General features: G+C 49.3%; 1 protein-coding gene and 1 long non-coding RNA gene across 4 annotated transcripts in view; one reads left to right on the top strand and one right to left on the bottom strand.

Moving 5' to 3' along the window:
- Egln1 (egl-9 family hypoxia inducible factor 1) overlaps window positions 1-3,650 on the bottom strand; it is a 33,756-nt gene extending 30,106 nt beyond the window's left edge. Inside the window, exon 1 of one of the 3 annotated variants that reach the window (XM_052166313.1) lies at window positions 2,511-3,650. In XM_052166313.1, the coding sequence (XP_052022273.1) occupies window positions 2,511-3,332 (822 nt within the window). In that variant the 5' untranslated portion in view covers window positions 3,333-3,650. The remainder of the gene's footprint in view (window positions 1-2,510) is intronic. The other 2 variants (XM_052166312.1, XM_052166311.1) reach the window with 2 other exon arrangements.
- A 101-nt stretch (window positions 3,651-3,751) lies between these two features.
- On the top strand, window positions 3,752-15,751 carry LOC127671517 (uncharacterized). The gene is made up of 3 exons (XR_007974768.1): window positions 3,752-4,079; window positions 10,106-10,151; window positions 15,117-15,751. It is a non-coding gene; the product is annotated as an uncharacterized LOC127671517 (long non-coding RNA).
- Window positions 15,752-16,538: the final 787 nt, after the last annotated feature.

Here is a 16,538-nt window from a genome sequence, read left to right as displayed (position 1 = left end):
GAGTATATGAAGTAAACATTGTATAGTCAAAAAAGTTTACATAGCCAGACTCAGAGTGCCAATGACATACCTCCTCACCATTTACAGAAATGTCTATCAAAACTAGAGAGTGCCACACGCCTTTAATCCCAGCCCTTGGGAGGCAGAGGCAGGGCTATGAATTCAAGGCTAGCTTGGTGTACAAGGTAAGTTCCAGGACACCCAGCGCTACCTTGTGAGACCCCCGACTCAAAAAAACAAAACAAACAAACAAAAAACAAAACAACAACAACAACAACAACAAAACCCTAGAAAAGTAGGTAAACAGAGGCTTCAAATCTAGCTTGAATCTGACCTGGGTGCCTAAATGGTGGGCTCTGGCCTCCCATGTCCCGACTCTTACCCCCTAGTGTAAGTCAGGGAAGCCCATCCTCGTCCAACAGTGCGGATCACAATGACGCTGGCTGTGGGAAGCCTAGTTGGAAGCCTAATGTAGCCTGCTTGCACACTATTTGGAAGGAGTATGTGTCTTAGTGCCCAAAAGCAGTATTTTTTCTTCTTTTTAATAAGTAATTAAAAATTACATGTTCAAACATGATTACCTTTTTTTTTTGTCAAAAAGTTCAATGAGGGGCTGGTGTGGTGGTGACTCAGGTGGTAAAGGTATGTGTGCCAAGTCTGATGCCCCAGGACCCACTCGGTGGGAGAATCGATTCCGGAAAGCTGTCCTCTGACCTCTGCGCAGATGGACGCATATGCGTAATAAATGTAATTTTTAAGATGTGAGGGTCAGTGAGAGGAAGTCCTTAAGAATGCCCTCCACAGACTCTGAATGAATGAAAGTGTGAGCTCAACTTTGGAGCAGGAGCCATCCTCCCTGCTGGTCCCCCAGACCTCCCTCCAGGCCAGTGACTTAAATCAGGACTGTTCCTTCAGCTACCTCAACCTATGAGGAAAGACAGTGTCTATTTCCCAACAGTGTCCCCAGGAGAGCCACTGCCTTCAGAGCCAGGCTGTCAGTTGTCACTTCCCTAAGAACAGGAGGAAGGAGGGCAGAAGCCTGCCACCACCTCACCTAAGGGAAGCCAATCGATCACCGCGGTCCTGGCTCCACATCCCACACCAAGCTGTCCCCCTCCACCTCGGGGTGTCCAGATGTCAGTCAGGACAGCCTTTCTTTTTAAATATGATGAAAACCGCATAGAAAGCACAGACTGGGGTGCAATCAGACATCTATCCCCTTCCCAGCTTGGCTGAACTTTTGGAGACAGGATCTCAGGTAGACCAAGCGGCCCTTCAACTGGAGATGGAGCAGAATGTGACCTTAAACTCCTGATAGTTCTGCAGAGAAATGGGGTCACAGGAGTCCTGGCATGCTGCTGGGAACCAAACTCAGGTTTTTCTCCGTGTTAGGCAAGCCCACTATCACCTGTGCTACATCTCCACCACGAAGCTTAATTTTAACCAACTTTTTATTGAGGTCACTTGATATTAAGACAGATGCCCCCATCCAGTACCGAGTTTGCAGTAAATCAGGGTTCTCACTGCATTCGTTGTATTTTTCCCTCCCGAACATGCTCAGTCTGACAGTCCCATATGGCTGTCAACATAGTTCAAAACCCACACAACCAATAATTACTGGGAAGAGCTTGTGTGTACAAACTTGTGTGTCAGTGTTTTCTAAAACCTCCCAAAAGTCGGACAGCCGGTAGACGGAGGGTGGATCAGGGAGCCCTGGGAGGGCAAGAATACAAAGAAGAGATTCAGATCTGAGAAGGAAAGTGGAGAGCCACTCGCCCTCTGCCACGGGAGGGAGGGAGCAGCAGACTGGAAGGCACTGCCACAATAAGAGAAAGAAGAAGAAGAAGAAGAAAATCCCACCAAGCCTAAGGTTAAAAGGAGCCCTCAGACCTCCAATTCCGTGTCGGTTTTGTTTTATAAACAAACAAACAAGCAAGCAAACCAGGAAGCCAAAGAAGCAGCCCTTTTCAACAGAAGAATCTCATTAACAAAGCGAATAGAGGAAACCTGTGCTCTGAGTGTAACCTACCTACTATGAGCCCTGGGAACGGAAACACCTCTTTCCCGGTTTGGTAGTGGGTTTCAAAACAGTAGGGACAGCCAGCAAGATAAAGCTACAAGGGGGAGGGGAGCAGGCCGCCAAGCTTTTCCTGAATACAGGGAGTCTTCCGACCACAGGCTTTTTTAAATGGACCTTTCTGGGGGCATCTGACAGACTCCCAGCCAAACACAGTGTCTGGCTCTCAATCAGAGCCGAGTACGCGCTGAAAACCGCGGGGCTTTTAACTCGCTCAGGCATACAGGCAAGATGCATCACCCAGACCCGATTTAGCTGGTACCCCCAACGACCCCCACGAGTGACCAGGGCTCCGGCAGGCTCTGCACTGTGGCTGAGAGTACTACAGGGACAAAAGGAGCCAAGCTAAAATAGAGCGCCGGCCGTGGGTCTGGGAGGGGCGGGGGGTGGTCCTCACAGACCCTCCTTCGGGCGCGAGCCCCCAGCCACTTACTTTCGTTCGGCCGTTTATCCTGTAGTTGCCCAGCTTTCCGCTGCAGTGGCGGATCAGGTCGTCCATGCTGCTCATGAGCAGGCCGATGGTTTCACAGCCGGGCTCTTTGCCCTCGATCCAGGTGATCTGGTCCCCCCGGATGTCCTTGGAAGAGTCGCTCTTCTGGCTGACCAGCTGCCCGTCCGTGAACTTGCCGGTGTCGTGCAGGGCGCGCACCTCGTCGCCGATCTGCTGCCCGGTCTCCCTGCCCAGGAAGTCGTCCACCACGCAGATGCCGTGCTTGTTCATGCACGGCACGATGTACTCCAGAGCCAGCTTCAGCGCCGGCAGCGGCTTGGTCTGCCCGTTGGGCCGCAGTCCTCCGCCGGGACTCAGCGCCTCCCCGGGGCCGCCACCCGCTGGGCACGGGCTGGCGCGCTCAGGGCCCGGAGACCTGCTAGGTGGAGGATCCTCGGAGCCGGACTCTGTCTGGCCGGGGCCGCTCCGGGCCTGCGCCGCGTCCTCCGGGCCCGGTTCGCGTGAGGCCGCTGCGCTGTCCCCGCGCCGGGCCGCCCCGCCGGCGCGCGCGGCTCCGGGGGCCCCACCGGGCGGGGGCGCGACGCGGGGTTGCGCCGGCGCGGGCTGCGTGCGGGGGGCCTCGCCGCCCTGGCACACCAGCTTGTGCTTCTTCCAGTCCTGGCGCTGGTGTTCCTTGCAGCAGTAGAAGGAGCTGCGGCAGCGGCCGCAACGCAGCAGGTTCTCCATCTTCCCGCACAGCTCGCAGTACTGCCGGTCGCGCTCGCTGGCGCTCAGCACGCCGGGCCCGCCGCTGTCACTGGCCATGGCCGCGGCAGGGCGGGCCGCCGGCCGGGAGCGGGGCGGCGGCGGGGCCGTCGGGGCGCCCGCCCGGGGCCGCCGCCCGCTGCGGGAGGCCGCGCGCGCCCTGGCCTCGCCTGCTTTGCCCCGGGCCGCCTAGCGCCGCATCGCGCCGGAGAGAGCGCGGCCTGCGCGGCGCACGGCGCCCTGGGCGGGCGGGCCCAGCCGGCTGCGTCGGGGCGGGCGAGCAGGGCGCGGGCCTGCGGGCGCCACTCGCTCCGCGCGCGCTGCACGTACACCACGGCCCCGGCGACCCGGCGCGCGGGCGGAGAGGGCGGGGGCCGCGCGCACGCGGCGGGCCGGGCCTAGCGGGCGGGCGCGCCGCTTCCTCCGCCCTCCCCTCCGCCTCGCGGCTCCGCCCGAGGCGCGCGTCGCTAGCTTGCGCGCGCGCGGCTCCACCTGCCTGTGCGGGCCCGCGGGCAGCGCTCCGGGACTACCTCGGCCGGCCACTTGGGTCTCAGGGAGGAGGAAACGGAAGCTCAGACGGCCGCCGGGCCGCTCCAAGCTCCGGGACGGCCGCTGCGCGCTCCCGGCCTGCTGCTCCCCGGAGGCCGCGGAGGGCACAACAAAGGCCCCCCGGGCAGCCTGCTTGGGGACCGGCCCTTGCACTCGCTGGGCCTGGTTCTGGCTTTGCTTTGTTTGTTTTTGCTTTTCTGCGGTCCTTAAACTCTGAGATTTCTCCCGGTTCCGGTTCGAGACTCTGGGTTAAGTAAGGTAATCAGGGCTCGATTCCAGATCCGCATTCAGGCCTGAAACTCTGAAGAGCGTAGTCCGTGAACAACGCTGCACACGGAATTTCAGTCTCGCATTAGAATCTGCAGTAGTATCTGCAGAATTTCGAGGATTATTACGGGCTTTCTTTGTTGTCTTGAGACGCAGCCCGGTAGTCCTCGGATGTAGACTTTCCTATCTCTTCTGCTGCAATGGTAAGGTGATTAGCGTGAGCCCTCTTTACCAACTCAGTTATCTTCATCTTGCTTGTTTTCAGTGTTGTGAATTGAGACGAACACACTAGTTGGTGGGGTGTTTTGCTTTGTTTTTATGAAACCTTAAAACCTCACAGAGCCTGGCATGGTGACAAACGGCTTTAATGCTGGCACTCAGACAGAATTGGGACCAGCCTGGGCTACAAAGGGACTCAGGGCAGAGACCCTTTCTCAAACATCCATACACACACAGCTTGGAGAAACAAACCAGAGAAGGTCGGTTCTTCCTGTGATTTGTAGTAACGACTGAGGCTGGGGCAGGGAGAATGGCAGATATAATTGGAGCTGCTGCAGAGAGGGAAGCAAGAGTTGTACAAGTTCAGGGCCAACCTGCTCTAAGTGGTGGGTTCTGGGGCAGCCAGGGCTACAGAGTTGACTTGGTCACACTGCCTCCAAAACACAAATCAAAAGAGAAGGACCACCACCCCCAGGCGCAAACATAATGCACACAGGGGCATTCACTTGAGTGTAACCATTGGGACAAACAGCCCAGAGTTTAAAATGGCTGTTTGGATGCCAGGGGAACGCAGAAACAGGAATTGTTAGCTCTGCCATTTGAACGAAACTGCAAGCAAAACAACTCAGAGATTTAAGAGTGATTACATTTACAAACATAAACTTTAAAGAGTATTTTGAAGCTAGACATGGTGGCACGAATCTGTCATGCCAGCTCTTGGGAGATGGAGACAGTTATCCTTGCTTACACAGAAGCTACCCTGACTACCTGAGATCCGTCCCAATGCAAAAATAAGAAGCCATTTTGATCTGGGGGGGTGAGGTTCAGGGGTACAGTGCTTGCTTGCTGTATGTAAAGCCCTGGGTTGCTTTCCCAGGGCCAAGGAAAATATTTTCTGAAATGCATACATTAAATGAGGGGAGCCTCTGGGCACGTAGCTGTAAGCTCTTTGCTCAATGCCTAGGGTCCTAACCTTGATCCCTAAGAACTTCCCCCACCACCACCACCACAAGTAAATACAAGTAGAATCAAATAGTTCTTGGGCCTCTTGGTGCTAGAGTAGGTACACTTTTTTTTTAACTGTTCATAAGACTATGAACTGGTCTTAACTGACAACAACAACCAGGGTATTTGTTAAAATTCTTATACATTTACTTACTTGTAGGTATTAAAATTGCCCCTATAGTCCAAGAACTTTAATTTTTTAATTGCAGTTTATTAGTTTAGAGTGTATGTGTACATATGTGGGCATGCACAATCCGCAGTGCGTCTGGAGGTCAGAGGACAACTTTCTGGAGTGAGCTCTCTCCTTTCCTCTCTGCTTCGATCTAGGCTTAGGCTCAAGGTGCCAGTCACAGATGCAACTACCTTTCCTGCCAAGCCGCTAGTTCCAACAGTTTACCTCTGCATGTTTGTGTGTGTGTGTGTTTTAAATTTATTTGTATTGAATTCTACTTAAAGGTATCAGACTTGATTTTTTGTTTGTTTTTTGATTTTGGGTTTTTTTTTTTTAGGAGGGGGGGATTTGGTTTTTTCAAGACAGGGTTTCTCTGTGTAGCCCTGACTGTCCTGGAACTCTGTAGACCAGGCTGCCCTCGAACTCAGAAATCCGCGTGCCTCTGCCTCCCAGAGTTTTGGGATTACAGGCATGCACCACCACTGCCTGGCAGAATTGAGGTTTTAGTTAACAGAATCAGTCTTGGTTTACTCGTAGTCACACGCCACAAAGCTGGAACAGTTCCGAGTTTCAAGTTCTAGGCCAGCCTATCTTAAGAGACAAATAGTCCAGAAACTTGTTAACTTTTCTTGTTGGCAATTAAGCGTATAGAATCACAAACATACAGGTAATAGAAAGTCAAATAGAGGGGGCAGGAAAGATGGATCAGTGGTTAAGAGCACTGGTTGTTCTTCCAAAGGACCTGGGTTCAATTCCCAGCTCCCATGTGGCAGCTCACAACTGTAACTCCAGTTCCAGGGCATTAGAAAATTTCCTACCAACACACATAAAATAAAATAGATTTTTTTAAAGATTTATTTATTATATATTAGTACACTGTCACTGTCGCTGCCTTCAGACACACCAGAAAAGGGCATCAGATCTCAATACAGATGGTTGTGAGCCACCATGTGGTTGCTGGGATTTGAACTCAGGACCTTTGGAAGAACAGTCAGTGAGTGCTCTTAACTGCTGAGCCATCTCTCCAGCCTATAACATAATGTGTGTGTGTATGTATGTATGTATGTATACATATACACACAAATATAAAGTAAACCTTTCAAGTGTTTCCAAAAGCCCACAATTATGGACTTTGTGGTTATTGTAGGGTGATAACTTAGGCAGTAATTCTCATCTGGAGAGGTCTTGGTAAGCATGCCATTGGCTAAGTTGCTTGGCTAAGAATCTGGGCTACCATCACCATGGTAACTGTCAACATAAAACTCTTAATGGTCAATCCTGGGGCAGAAGGTTAGAGGTACTCCAAGGGAGTCCCTGCTTTTCAGGCAATGCCTGCCTCAGGCCAGTCAGGAGCAATGTGGTGGAAAGGGACAGAGAACTAAAGGAAGCGCCACTTTCTCAGCTCCTACCTCACAACCTGGACCACGGCTGACTGGCTACCTGAGTGGCCACCCTTTGTTTTCTGTGGGAGCTCCCCTGAGTTAGGAAGCGATGATCTCAGAAGTGTCAAAGGCAGACACACAAGGTGGAGAGTGAGTTCAAGGGGGCAGTGATGTGATGGCGGCATGTTCCTGTCATCTCAGCTAATGGAGGACTGAGGCAGGAGGATTGAAAGTTGAATTCTTGCTTACAGAGTGTGCCTGCGCTGCAGAGCAAGTTCAGGGTCAGCCTAGACAAGTTAGTGAGGCCCAAAGACTCAAAATAATAAAAAACATTTAGTGGTGCAGCTTGATGACAGAGAAGGCATGACATCATGTGCAAAATCTCTGTAGCCCAGGCTAGCCTCATTCAGGATCCTCTGCGCCACACTCTCAATTCCTCAGCTTCCCCCCTACACACACACACACACACATACACACACATACACACACATACACACGCGCGCGCACAGAAATGACTAGTCTCTTCAGGAAGCCCATGAAGAAAAAGAACTTGTTTTGTTTTAGGTTTTTTTGTTTTGTTTTATTTTGTTTTGTTTTATGAGACAGGGTTTCTCTGTGTACCCTTGGCTGTCCTAGAACTCACTCTAGACCAGGCTGCCCTTGAACTCACAAGACAGGCCTTCCAAGTGCAGGAATCAAGCGCCGCCACCACCTGACTGAGTTCAGTTTCTTTTTCTTTTCTTTTAAATTTATTTTATGTACATTAGTGATTTGACTACATGTATGTCTGTATCAGAGTGTCATATCCCCTGGATCAGTTGCAGTTTTGAACTGCCCCGTGGGTCCTAGAATTGAACCCAAGACCTCTGAGCCATCTCTCTAGCCCTGAGTTCAGTTTCTTAAGATATTAAATGTGTCCTAAATCCAGAAAATCACTAAACATTCTTAGATTAGTGTCTTTTCTACTCAAGGGACAGAATGCCTGATTGTGACTAAGGACCTCTGGCTTCTCCGTGTGACCATTTTGTTTGAATATGATGCAGGGCCGGTATAGCACAGGCATTTCACCAAGATAAACAGGAAGACAGTCTCTGAGTTCTGGGGAACTGGCTGGAAATCAGCCAGTTTCTAACTCTGGTTTGGGGACACACACATGGGTGGGGCTGGAGGCAGCACCTGCTGTCCATGAAAGGGGACCTGCCAGGCGCACGGTGAGCTTCCTTCCTGCAAGGCCGTCTCCAGTGAAGATAAATCGCTCAGTGAGACTCTATGTCCAAGAGCGTGTACCAGTAACCAAGCCTTAATAGTTTGGGGTTTTAAAGCTGCCAGGAAATAATAATAATAATAATAAAATTACACTGTTCATTAAAATTTTTCTTTAAGAAAACATTTATTTGCCGGGCAGTGGTGGCACACCCTTTAATCCCAGCACTTGAGAGGTAGAGGCAGGCAGATTTCTGAGTTTGAGGCCAGCCTAGTCTACAGAGTGAGTTCCAGGATAGCCAGGGCTACACAGAGAAACCCTGTCTCAAACAACAACAACAACAAAAAAGATAAAAAGAAAAAAAAGAAAACATTTATTCTGCCAGGCGTGATTGTGAATACCTTGGATCCCAACACTCAGGAGGCAGAAGGCAGGCCGATCACTGTGAGTTTGAGGCCAGCCTTATCTACATAGTGGCAGGTCACCCAGGGCTATGTAGAAAGACTAAAAAATAAAAAATAAATAAAAAATAAAGATTGTGTGCGTAAGTGTATGTGTGTGGTGTGTGTGTGTGTGTGTGTGTGTGTGTGTGTGTATGTGTCAAAAAAACATCTTGTGGAAGTAGTTTCTCTTGTTTCCTTTACATGAGTTCCAGGGATCCAACTGACATTTTCAGGTGTAGTGGCAAGTGTCTTTATCCACTGAGCCACTTTTGCTGGGCCTGATAAATATTTTTTTTCTTTTCTTTTTTTGAGATAATGTTGTGTAGCCCAGGTTGGCCTCAGACTTGCTATATACTCAAGAATAACCTTAAACTTCCTACCCTACTGCCTCTACCTCCTAGGTGGTAGATTATAAGTGTGGGACACCATGCCTGGGTTGCTCAGCACTGAGAAAAGAACTCAGCTTCAAGCACCCTAGCTGAGCACGACCCACTGAGGCCCGTCCCCAGCCTCACGATATTCTATGCCTGTTTTTGAGACCAGATCTCACCGGGCAGCCAAGGTTGCCATGAAGCTCCTTCCTTGACGTCCAGGGTTCTAGGATGACAGGGTGTGCCTCCACACCCAGAGGCATTGAGAGGTGGGACAGCAAGCATACTTCTCCTGATAACTGTGTACCTGCTGCTCGTGACTCCTCACAGGAAGAACCTCTGACTGACCTTCAGGTTTCCTCAAAATACTGGGGAGATGGTGGAGGCTGAAGCAGGTGCAGTGTGTCTTGAGGGCAGCCGCAGATTGCCTTGCCGGAGAGCTGCGGTTGAGTAAGATTTCCCTCCCAATTAATCACGGGCCTTCTATTAAGGCATCTGGGCATTCAGTTAAAAATGCTTTCGGGTGCTGCACTCTATAGCCCTGAGACATTTTGTCTCCACAGAGCGGTCTCAATTTGTGAGTCAGGATCCCTTTTCAGAGTCACTTACCAGATAGCTTGCATATCAGCTCTTGATTCATAACAGTAGCAAAATTACACTTACAAAGTAGCGAGGGAGAGGAAAGTAATTTTATGGTTTCAGGGTTACAGCCTTAGGAAGGTTGGCAACCACTGCCACAGAGTCTTACATATCACCGAATGCAGAAACATGTTCTACATAGTGATTATATATGATGTGCATTTTGAAGGCTGGTTTTGTTTTGGTTCTCTTTGAGACAGGGTCTCACTAAGTAGCTCTGGCTGTCCTGGAACTCACTATACAAAGCAGTCTGGTCCGGAACATGCAGACCTACATTTGCTTCTGCCCCCGAGGGCTGGGATTAAAGCTGTGGGTGACTACACCCAGCTTTTTCTGCTATCATTTTGGTTGTTTAGGGTGTGTGTGTTGAGAGAGAGAGACTTAGTGCTCATGTGCAGTGAGGAGCACACAGGCCACATGTTTGTGTAGCATCAGAGGACAGCTACCTGGTTTTCTCCTACCATCTGATTCCCTGGGATCAAATTCCAGTCATCAGCCTCGGCAGGGAGTGCTCTTACCTGCTGGGTCATCTACTGGTCTCCTTGTTTTGTTTCGTTACTTTTTTTTTTTTTTTTGAAACAGGGACTCATGTACGCTGACTGGAATGAACCTCACTACATAGCTGAAGGTAACCTTGCTCTTCCTTCCTTTACCTCCCAAGTACTGGGAGGTATATGACTTACATAGCTTAGTCTATATAATAACTTCCAGGCCAGCCAAGTCTATGTAGTGAGATTCTTTTCTCAAAATAATAAATAAATAAATAGCTGGGCAGTGGTGGTGCACACCTTTAATCCCAGCATTTGGGAGGCAGAGGCAGGTGGATTTCTGAGTTCGAGGCCAGCCTGGTCTACAGAGTAAGTTCCAGGACAGCCAGGGCTACACAGAAAAACCCTGTCTTGAAAAACTAAATAAATAAATAAATAAAATATTTTTAAATGTTTAAAGAGCTCCAAACTGTAAAATGTAGGTAAGGACAGAAAATGATGTCAGAATCTAGAAGGATAGTGCATGCTCATGATTCCAATGTGTGAGAAGTGGAGGCAGGAAGTTGAGTTCAATGTTGTCCTTTACTGCAGGCTAGCCAGGGCTACATGAAAGCCTGCCTCAAAAAAGCAGAGAAAATAAAAGCTGGGGAGCTGGCTTAGTGAGCAGACTGTGAACGCAAAGGTCTGAGTTCAGACCACACACCCATGTAAAAGTCAGTGCAATGGCACTGGCTTTAAAAGCTCAACTCTGGGACCTGTGTAGTCAAGGTGGACTCAGGGAGCAATGGCACTGACCTTAAAAGCTCAACTCTGGGACGTGTATAGCCAAGGTGGACCCCGAGAGCTTTCAAGCGAGCCACTCCAGCTAGAACAGTGAATACTTGGTCCCCCACAAAAAAAGGTAAAGGGGCTGGAGAGATGGCTCAGCAGTTAAGGGCACTGACTGCTCTTCCAGAGGTCCTGAGTTCAATTCCCGACTTCCCAAAGAACCCTTAAGTTTCCACTTCAGTAGAGACAGGAGAATTGGCCTCTGGGTTATTCTTGACTAACATAGTGAGTTCAAGGCCAATCTGGGATACTTGAGATCCTGGCCCAAAACAAAATATAAATGAGTTATGCTTTGGGACACACCGTTCCTTGTCTGCAGTATGGATACAATTGGAGGATCAACTTTACAGGCATGCCAGGTAGCACCTAACTGAGAGAAGAGGGTGTCGGCCAGTGGTAAGGATGGGGGTGCTTCATTGTCATGGCAAGGGCTGTGGGGTGACCTGCAAGGGCTGGTTGTTTCCTGGACACCACCCCAACAAGCATCCAGGGCCATCTTTAGAGAGATGGCAGATGGGAGCTTCCTGTCCATATTTCATCTACGGTCTGATGACGTTGGTGCCGGTTCCAGGTCCAGATGAAGAGTCCTTGCCACTGCTTGTGACACCCTCAAGGACCCAGCAGCTTGTCCCCTCACTGCCTTCCCAGCTCTCTACTCCTGACCCCACCCACCCCAGCCATCCTCACCTGCTGGTTTTCTCTACCCAATACCATACAACAACCCTACCTTACCTACCCTACCTGTCAACAGGGATGGTATTAAAGCCCTATGGCTCAGAGGTCACTTCCCATGGCTGGTGCGACACAGGCTGGAAACCATTAGCAGTCAGTTCTAGTTGACTCACAAGGAAGCATGAGTGTAGCTGATGTAAGAGTGGCAGCCATGGGCTGCTGACTAAAGCCCAGCCGGGCTCTGCATTGACGAGGACTCCAAAAGGCCTCACTTGATTGGAGAACCTTCTCATCTCTATCTTAAAAATTGTCAATTAGCTGGATGGTGGTGGCACACGCCTTTAACCCCAGCACTCAAATGCAGAGGCAGGTGGATATCTGCAAGTTCCAAGAGGCCAGCCTTGTTTACAGAGCGAGTTCCAGGACAGCCAGGGCTACACAGAGAAATCCTGTCTTGAAAAAAACCCAAATAAGCACTGAAGCAGCAGTTAAGATCACTGACTGTTCTTCCAGAGGACCTGAGTTCTATTCCCAGCAACCACATGGTGGCTCACGACCATCTGTAATGGGATCTGATGCCCTCTTCTGGTGTGTCTGAAGAGAGCAACAATGTATTATATATGAAAACTCAAACAGATCAGCAGATATCAAAATAATGAGTTTTGTTATGATGTTCTCCCACATGGGAATAATATATTTTTTTCACACCCCCTCCGCTCCCTGCTCTGCCCACCCTCGCTGGTTCCCTCTTTCTCCACGAAGAGTCCCCACCCAGCATGAGTGTCTGTTTATAATCTAGATCACACACATGAGAAAGCACACACTTATTTTCCCCACCTTTATTACCTTCTCCTCACCCCATCCTCTTTGGTTGCTTCTTTCTTTTCCCTTTCTGCGCATCTCACACACAAGGAATCTAGATCCTGTGTGAGAGGAGGAAAACTCCTCCTTTCCTGTGGTGAGCGCGACCTGTCTTAACCCAGAGATCTCCAGCTCTACCCAGCTCGAGGCAGAGGACATCATTTCATTCTTCCTATGGCCGAGTAAGATGTGCTTTGTTATCTCAGTTCTGTGGCGTGCACGCCATACACACACACACACACACACACACAGCCCATGTTGTCTTTCATGTGTGTGTTGATGGGCATCTAGGCTGCCTCTGTGCCTTGGCCAGTGGACAGTGCCTCAATAAGCAGGCTGCACGAGGGAGGCCTCCTTGACTTTCAGTGAGAATCCAGCTGTGGTAAAACTGAACCGCACAGCCCAGAACAGAGTTTAGAAGGACAGGATAAGGGCCTGGAGAGAGAGCAGGCAGATCACTGTGAGTTTGAAGCCAGCCTGATCTACATAGCAAATTCCAGGCTAGCCAGGGTCACACAGTGAGACATTGTCTAAAATAATCTAATGAATTAAAAGATAAACTGTTGGACTAGAGAGATGGCACAGTGGTTAAGAGCACTGACTGCTCTTCCAGAGGCCCTGAGTTCAAATCCCAACAACCACATGGTGGCTCACAACCATCTGTAATGAGATCAGATGCCCTCTTCTGGGGTGTGTGAAGACAGCAACAGTGTACTCACATAAAATAAATCTTTAAGGACAGGCTAGTCACACTCCCCAGAATTCAGTTTGCTCCCTCAGCTCTCCTGTCCCTGACCGCCCCTCTAGAGATGCTGCTGTGTAGGTGTCTGAGCTGCTGGGCTGGCAGCCTCCCTGCTCCCAGCCCATCTCCTGCTCCCAGCCCTCGTTCAGAATAAACCTTATCAGCTCAGATCAGAATAAACCTTATCAGTTTAGATCACATATTCCTCCCCTGCATAGTATCATGACAAACCTAGCAGTGGGCCCCGGCTGGCTGCACACAGGAGGAAGATGGAGCTTTTAGTGCCTGGCTGCCTCCTCCTCACCACTCTGGCTCTGGAATCCTCTCCCAGTCCTCCTCCACTCCCATCACACACACACACACACACACACACACACACACACACACACACACTGGAGCGCAAGCACACACGTACACTCACTGGGCTTTCCACACGTTTGTACAAAACTTTCTTTCATACCTGCTGGGGTTCCATTACATTCTTTGAATTCCTCTTTCTCACACTGAAGGAATGAGAGAGAGAGAGAGAGAGAGAGAGAGAGAGAGAGAGAGAGAGAGAGAGAAGCAAGAAAGAGACAGAGAAACAAACTCCATGATGGATAGAGAGGAAGAGAGAAGAAAACAGACCAGTCTCATAAGAATTTAAAAACTTTCATTGAAAACAATCCTTGCCTTGCCGAGGAGCCCAACACAGATCTCTAAGCCAGCCACAAGGAACCGAAAGGACTCCAGACAGAGACCAGCAAAAGCCACAGTACTTGTTAAGTTCAGTCTTACTCTTATTGCTTAAAGAATTTAAAAAAGATTTTTTTAAAAAAGGTTTTTGTTGTTTTTGTTGTTTAAGTCCAGTGAAGCCCTGATAATGGAGCTCTCTTGGTGATGAATGGGCCACAGGGCGGCACAAGTATGTGGGCCTCACATTCCTCAAGGTTAAAGTCCCACTGCTGTCAGAGTCAAAGGCAGATCTTGAGAACACAGCTAGTGCCTGCCCTGGGGGTGGGGCCCGGATGAGAATTCCATCCTCAAAGGCACACATCTTGGAAAGAGTAAGGGAAGTTTCACATTCCAGAATACTTGAATGTCAAAGTTTGGAAGCTTAGTTAGCATTCTAGAAAACAAATAAGCTGGGAAAGGGAAAATCGAGGGTTGAGGTACTGCTCTGTGGTGAGACTGCTGGCCTAGCATGGACCTGGTGCTCAACACTACAGAGGAAAATAACAAGGGGTGGTTTCAAAGCCAGCCTGACCCAGAATAACTCCCAGGGCTACCTAGAAAGACACTGTCTCAAAAAACAGACAGCAGGGCATGGTGGCCCATGCCAGTAATCTCAGGTCTTGAAATACTGAGTTATATGGTTATCTTAAGGTACCATATAGCCAGGCAGTGGTGACACACACCTTTAATCCTAGCACTTGGGAGGCAGAGGCAGGCGGATTCTGAGTTCGAGGCCAGCCTGGTCTATAGAGTGAGTTCCAGGACAGTCAGAGCTACACAGAGAAACCCTATCTCAAGGGGAAAAAAGGTACCATATAGCAAGACCTTGACTCAAAAATAATGGCCAAGTGTGGTGGCCCATGTCTTTAATCCTAGCACTTGGGAAGCAGAGGCAGGAGAATCTCTGAGTTCCAGGCCAATTCTATAAAGTTCCAGAACACCCTAGATTACACAGAGAAACCCTGTGATATATATATATGTGTGTGTATATATGTATGTATGTATATGTATATATGTATGATATATATCATGTAAATGTATATATGATACATATATGTATAAATGTATGTATGTGTATATATATATGCAAATGTATATTGTATATATTATATATAATGATGATGATAATGGTGGTAATAAATGAGTGAGACAGAAACCAGACTGGAGAGGAGCTTGGAGCTGGAAGTTTACAGAGACAACAAACCTCATTAACAAATCTTGCAAGAGCCCCCTTTCTATGAAGCAGGTGAGGCTGACCAACTTTCTGTTACTGCTTTTCTGTTTGCAGCCTCCCTCCCTGCCCGCAGAGGGTTCTCTGTGCAACCCAGGCTATTGTGGAACTCACACTAGACCAGGCTGCCTCAAACTCCGAGACCTACCTACCTGCTTCTGCTTCCTGAGTGCTGGGATCAGAAGCGGAGGCTGAGCACTGTCACCATTATGCTGGCTCCTGGAGCCATCTTCATCTTGAATCTGACAGCAAGTGATACAAAGGAGAAGAATGGGCTGGAGAGATGGCTCAGCAGTTAAGAGCACTGATTGCTCTTCTAGAGGTCCTGAGTTCAAATCCCAGCAACCATATGGTGGCTCACAACCACGTATAATTTTGATCTGATCCCCTCTTCTGGGATGTCTGAAGACAGCTACAGTGTACTTATATATAAAATAAATAGTCTGGAGGGAAAGATTCACAAGCCAGGCCTCCATCTTCTGCACTATTTTCAACATTTTCTTCCAAGCTCCTACAGAGCATTCCACAGAGCTCTTAACATCCGAATGGCTCTTCTAACTCGAAGTTCCAAAATCCTTCCACAGTCCTCCCCAAAACATGGTCAGGTTGTCACAGGAATACCCCACGATGCTGGTACCAATTTGTCTTAGTCAGGGTTTCTATTCCTGCACAAAACATGACCAAGAAGCAAGCTGGGGAGGAAAGGGTTTATTCAGCTTATACTTCCACACTGCTATTCATCACCAAAGGAGGTCTGGACTGGAACTCAAGTAGGTCAGGAGGCAGGAGCTGATGCAGAGGCCATGGAGGGATGCTTCTAAAAAACTGACCATGCCAGTGCCTGCCAGATTCGGACAGGTGTCTCACTCCTCCAGAATCACGCCCTTTCCCCAATCAGGGACAGTGTCTCTAGCTCCAAATGCCAAGATTCTTTGGACTTTTAAGTGGAGGGAGAGGAGGCATTGAAGTCCCTGCCAGCTTGCCTTTGTGGTTGGCTGTGAGCCTGAGTTTCAAGGCCCTTCCAAAACACCTGAAGTTCTAGGTTGGGGGTCCAAGTGACAGCAGTCTCTATAGCAGGTCTGAGGGGAGAGAGCTTCGTAAGTCTCGGGAGTTCATTCAAGACTCAGCCACAAGAAATGATGCCATTCCACGGTATTTAGATAATAGTGACGTGGCAAACACGACGCAGGACGGAGCTGCCGTGACACAGGACGGAGCTGCCATGGACTTGGGCGACTGCAGAGGCTGCTACTGTAACTGAACTGTACATAGGGTGGGGGAAATGAGCAGGGTTGTGATCCAAGGCAGTAGGGCTGTCAATTGAGTCTAAGGAACTGATGCTCTAACTAAGGAGATTTCCAGCTGTCCTACATGTTACCTAACCTCTCTTTCTTTTTAAAAAATATTTATTTATTTATGTATATAAGTACACTGTAGCTGTCTTCAGACACACCAGAAGAGGGCATCAGATCTCATTAC

The sequence above is a fragment of the Apodemus sylvaticus genome, chromosome 21 (genome assembly GCF_947179515.1).
Source record: "Apodemus sylvaticus chromosome 21, mApoSyl1.1, whole genome shotgun sequence".
Lineage (NCBI taxonomy): Eukaryota > Metazoa > Chordata > Mammalia > Rodentia > Muridae > Apodemus > Apodemus sylvaticus.
The sequence above is the reverse complement of the archived record's forward strand: the minus strand, read 5'-3'. Positions and strand labels throughout refer to the sequence as shown.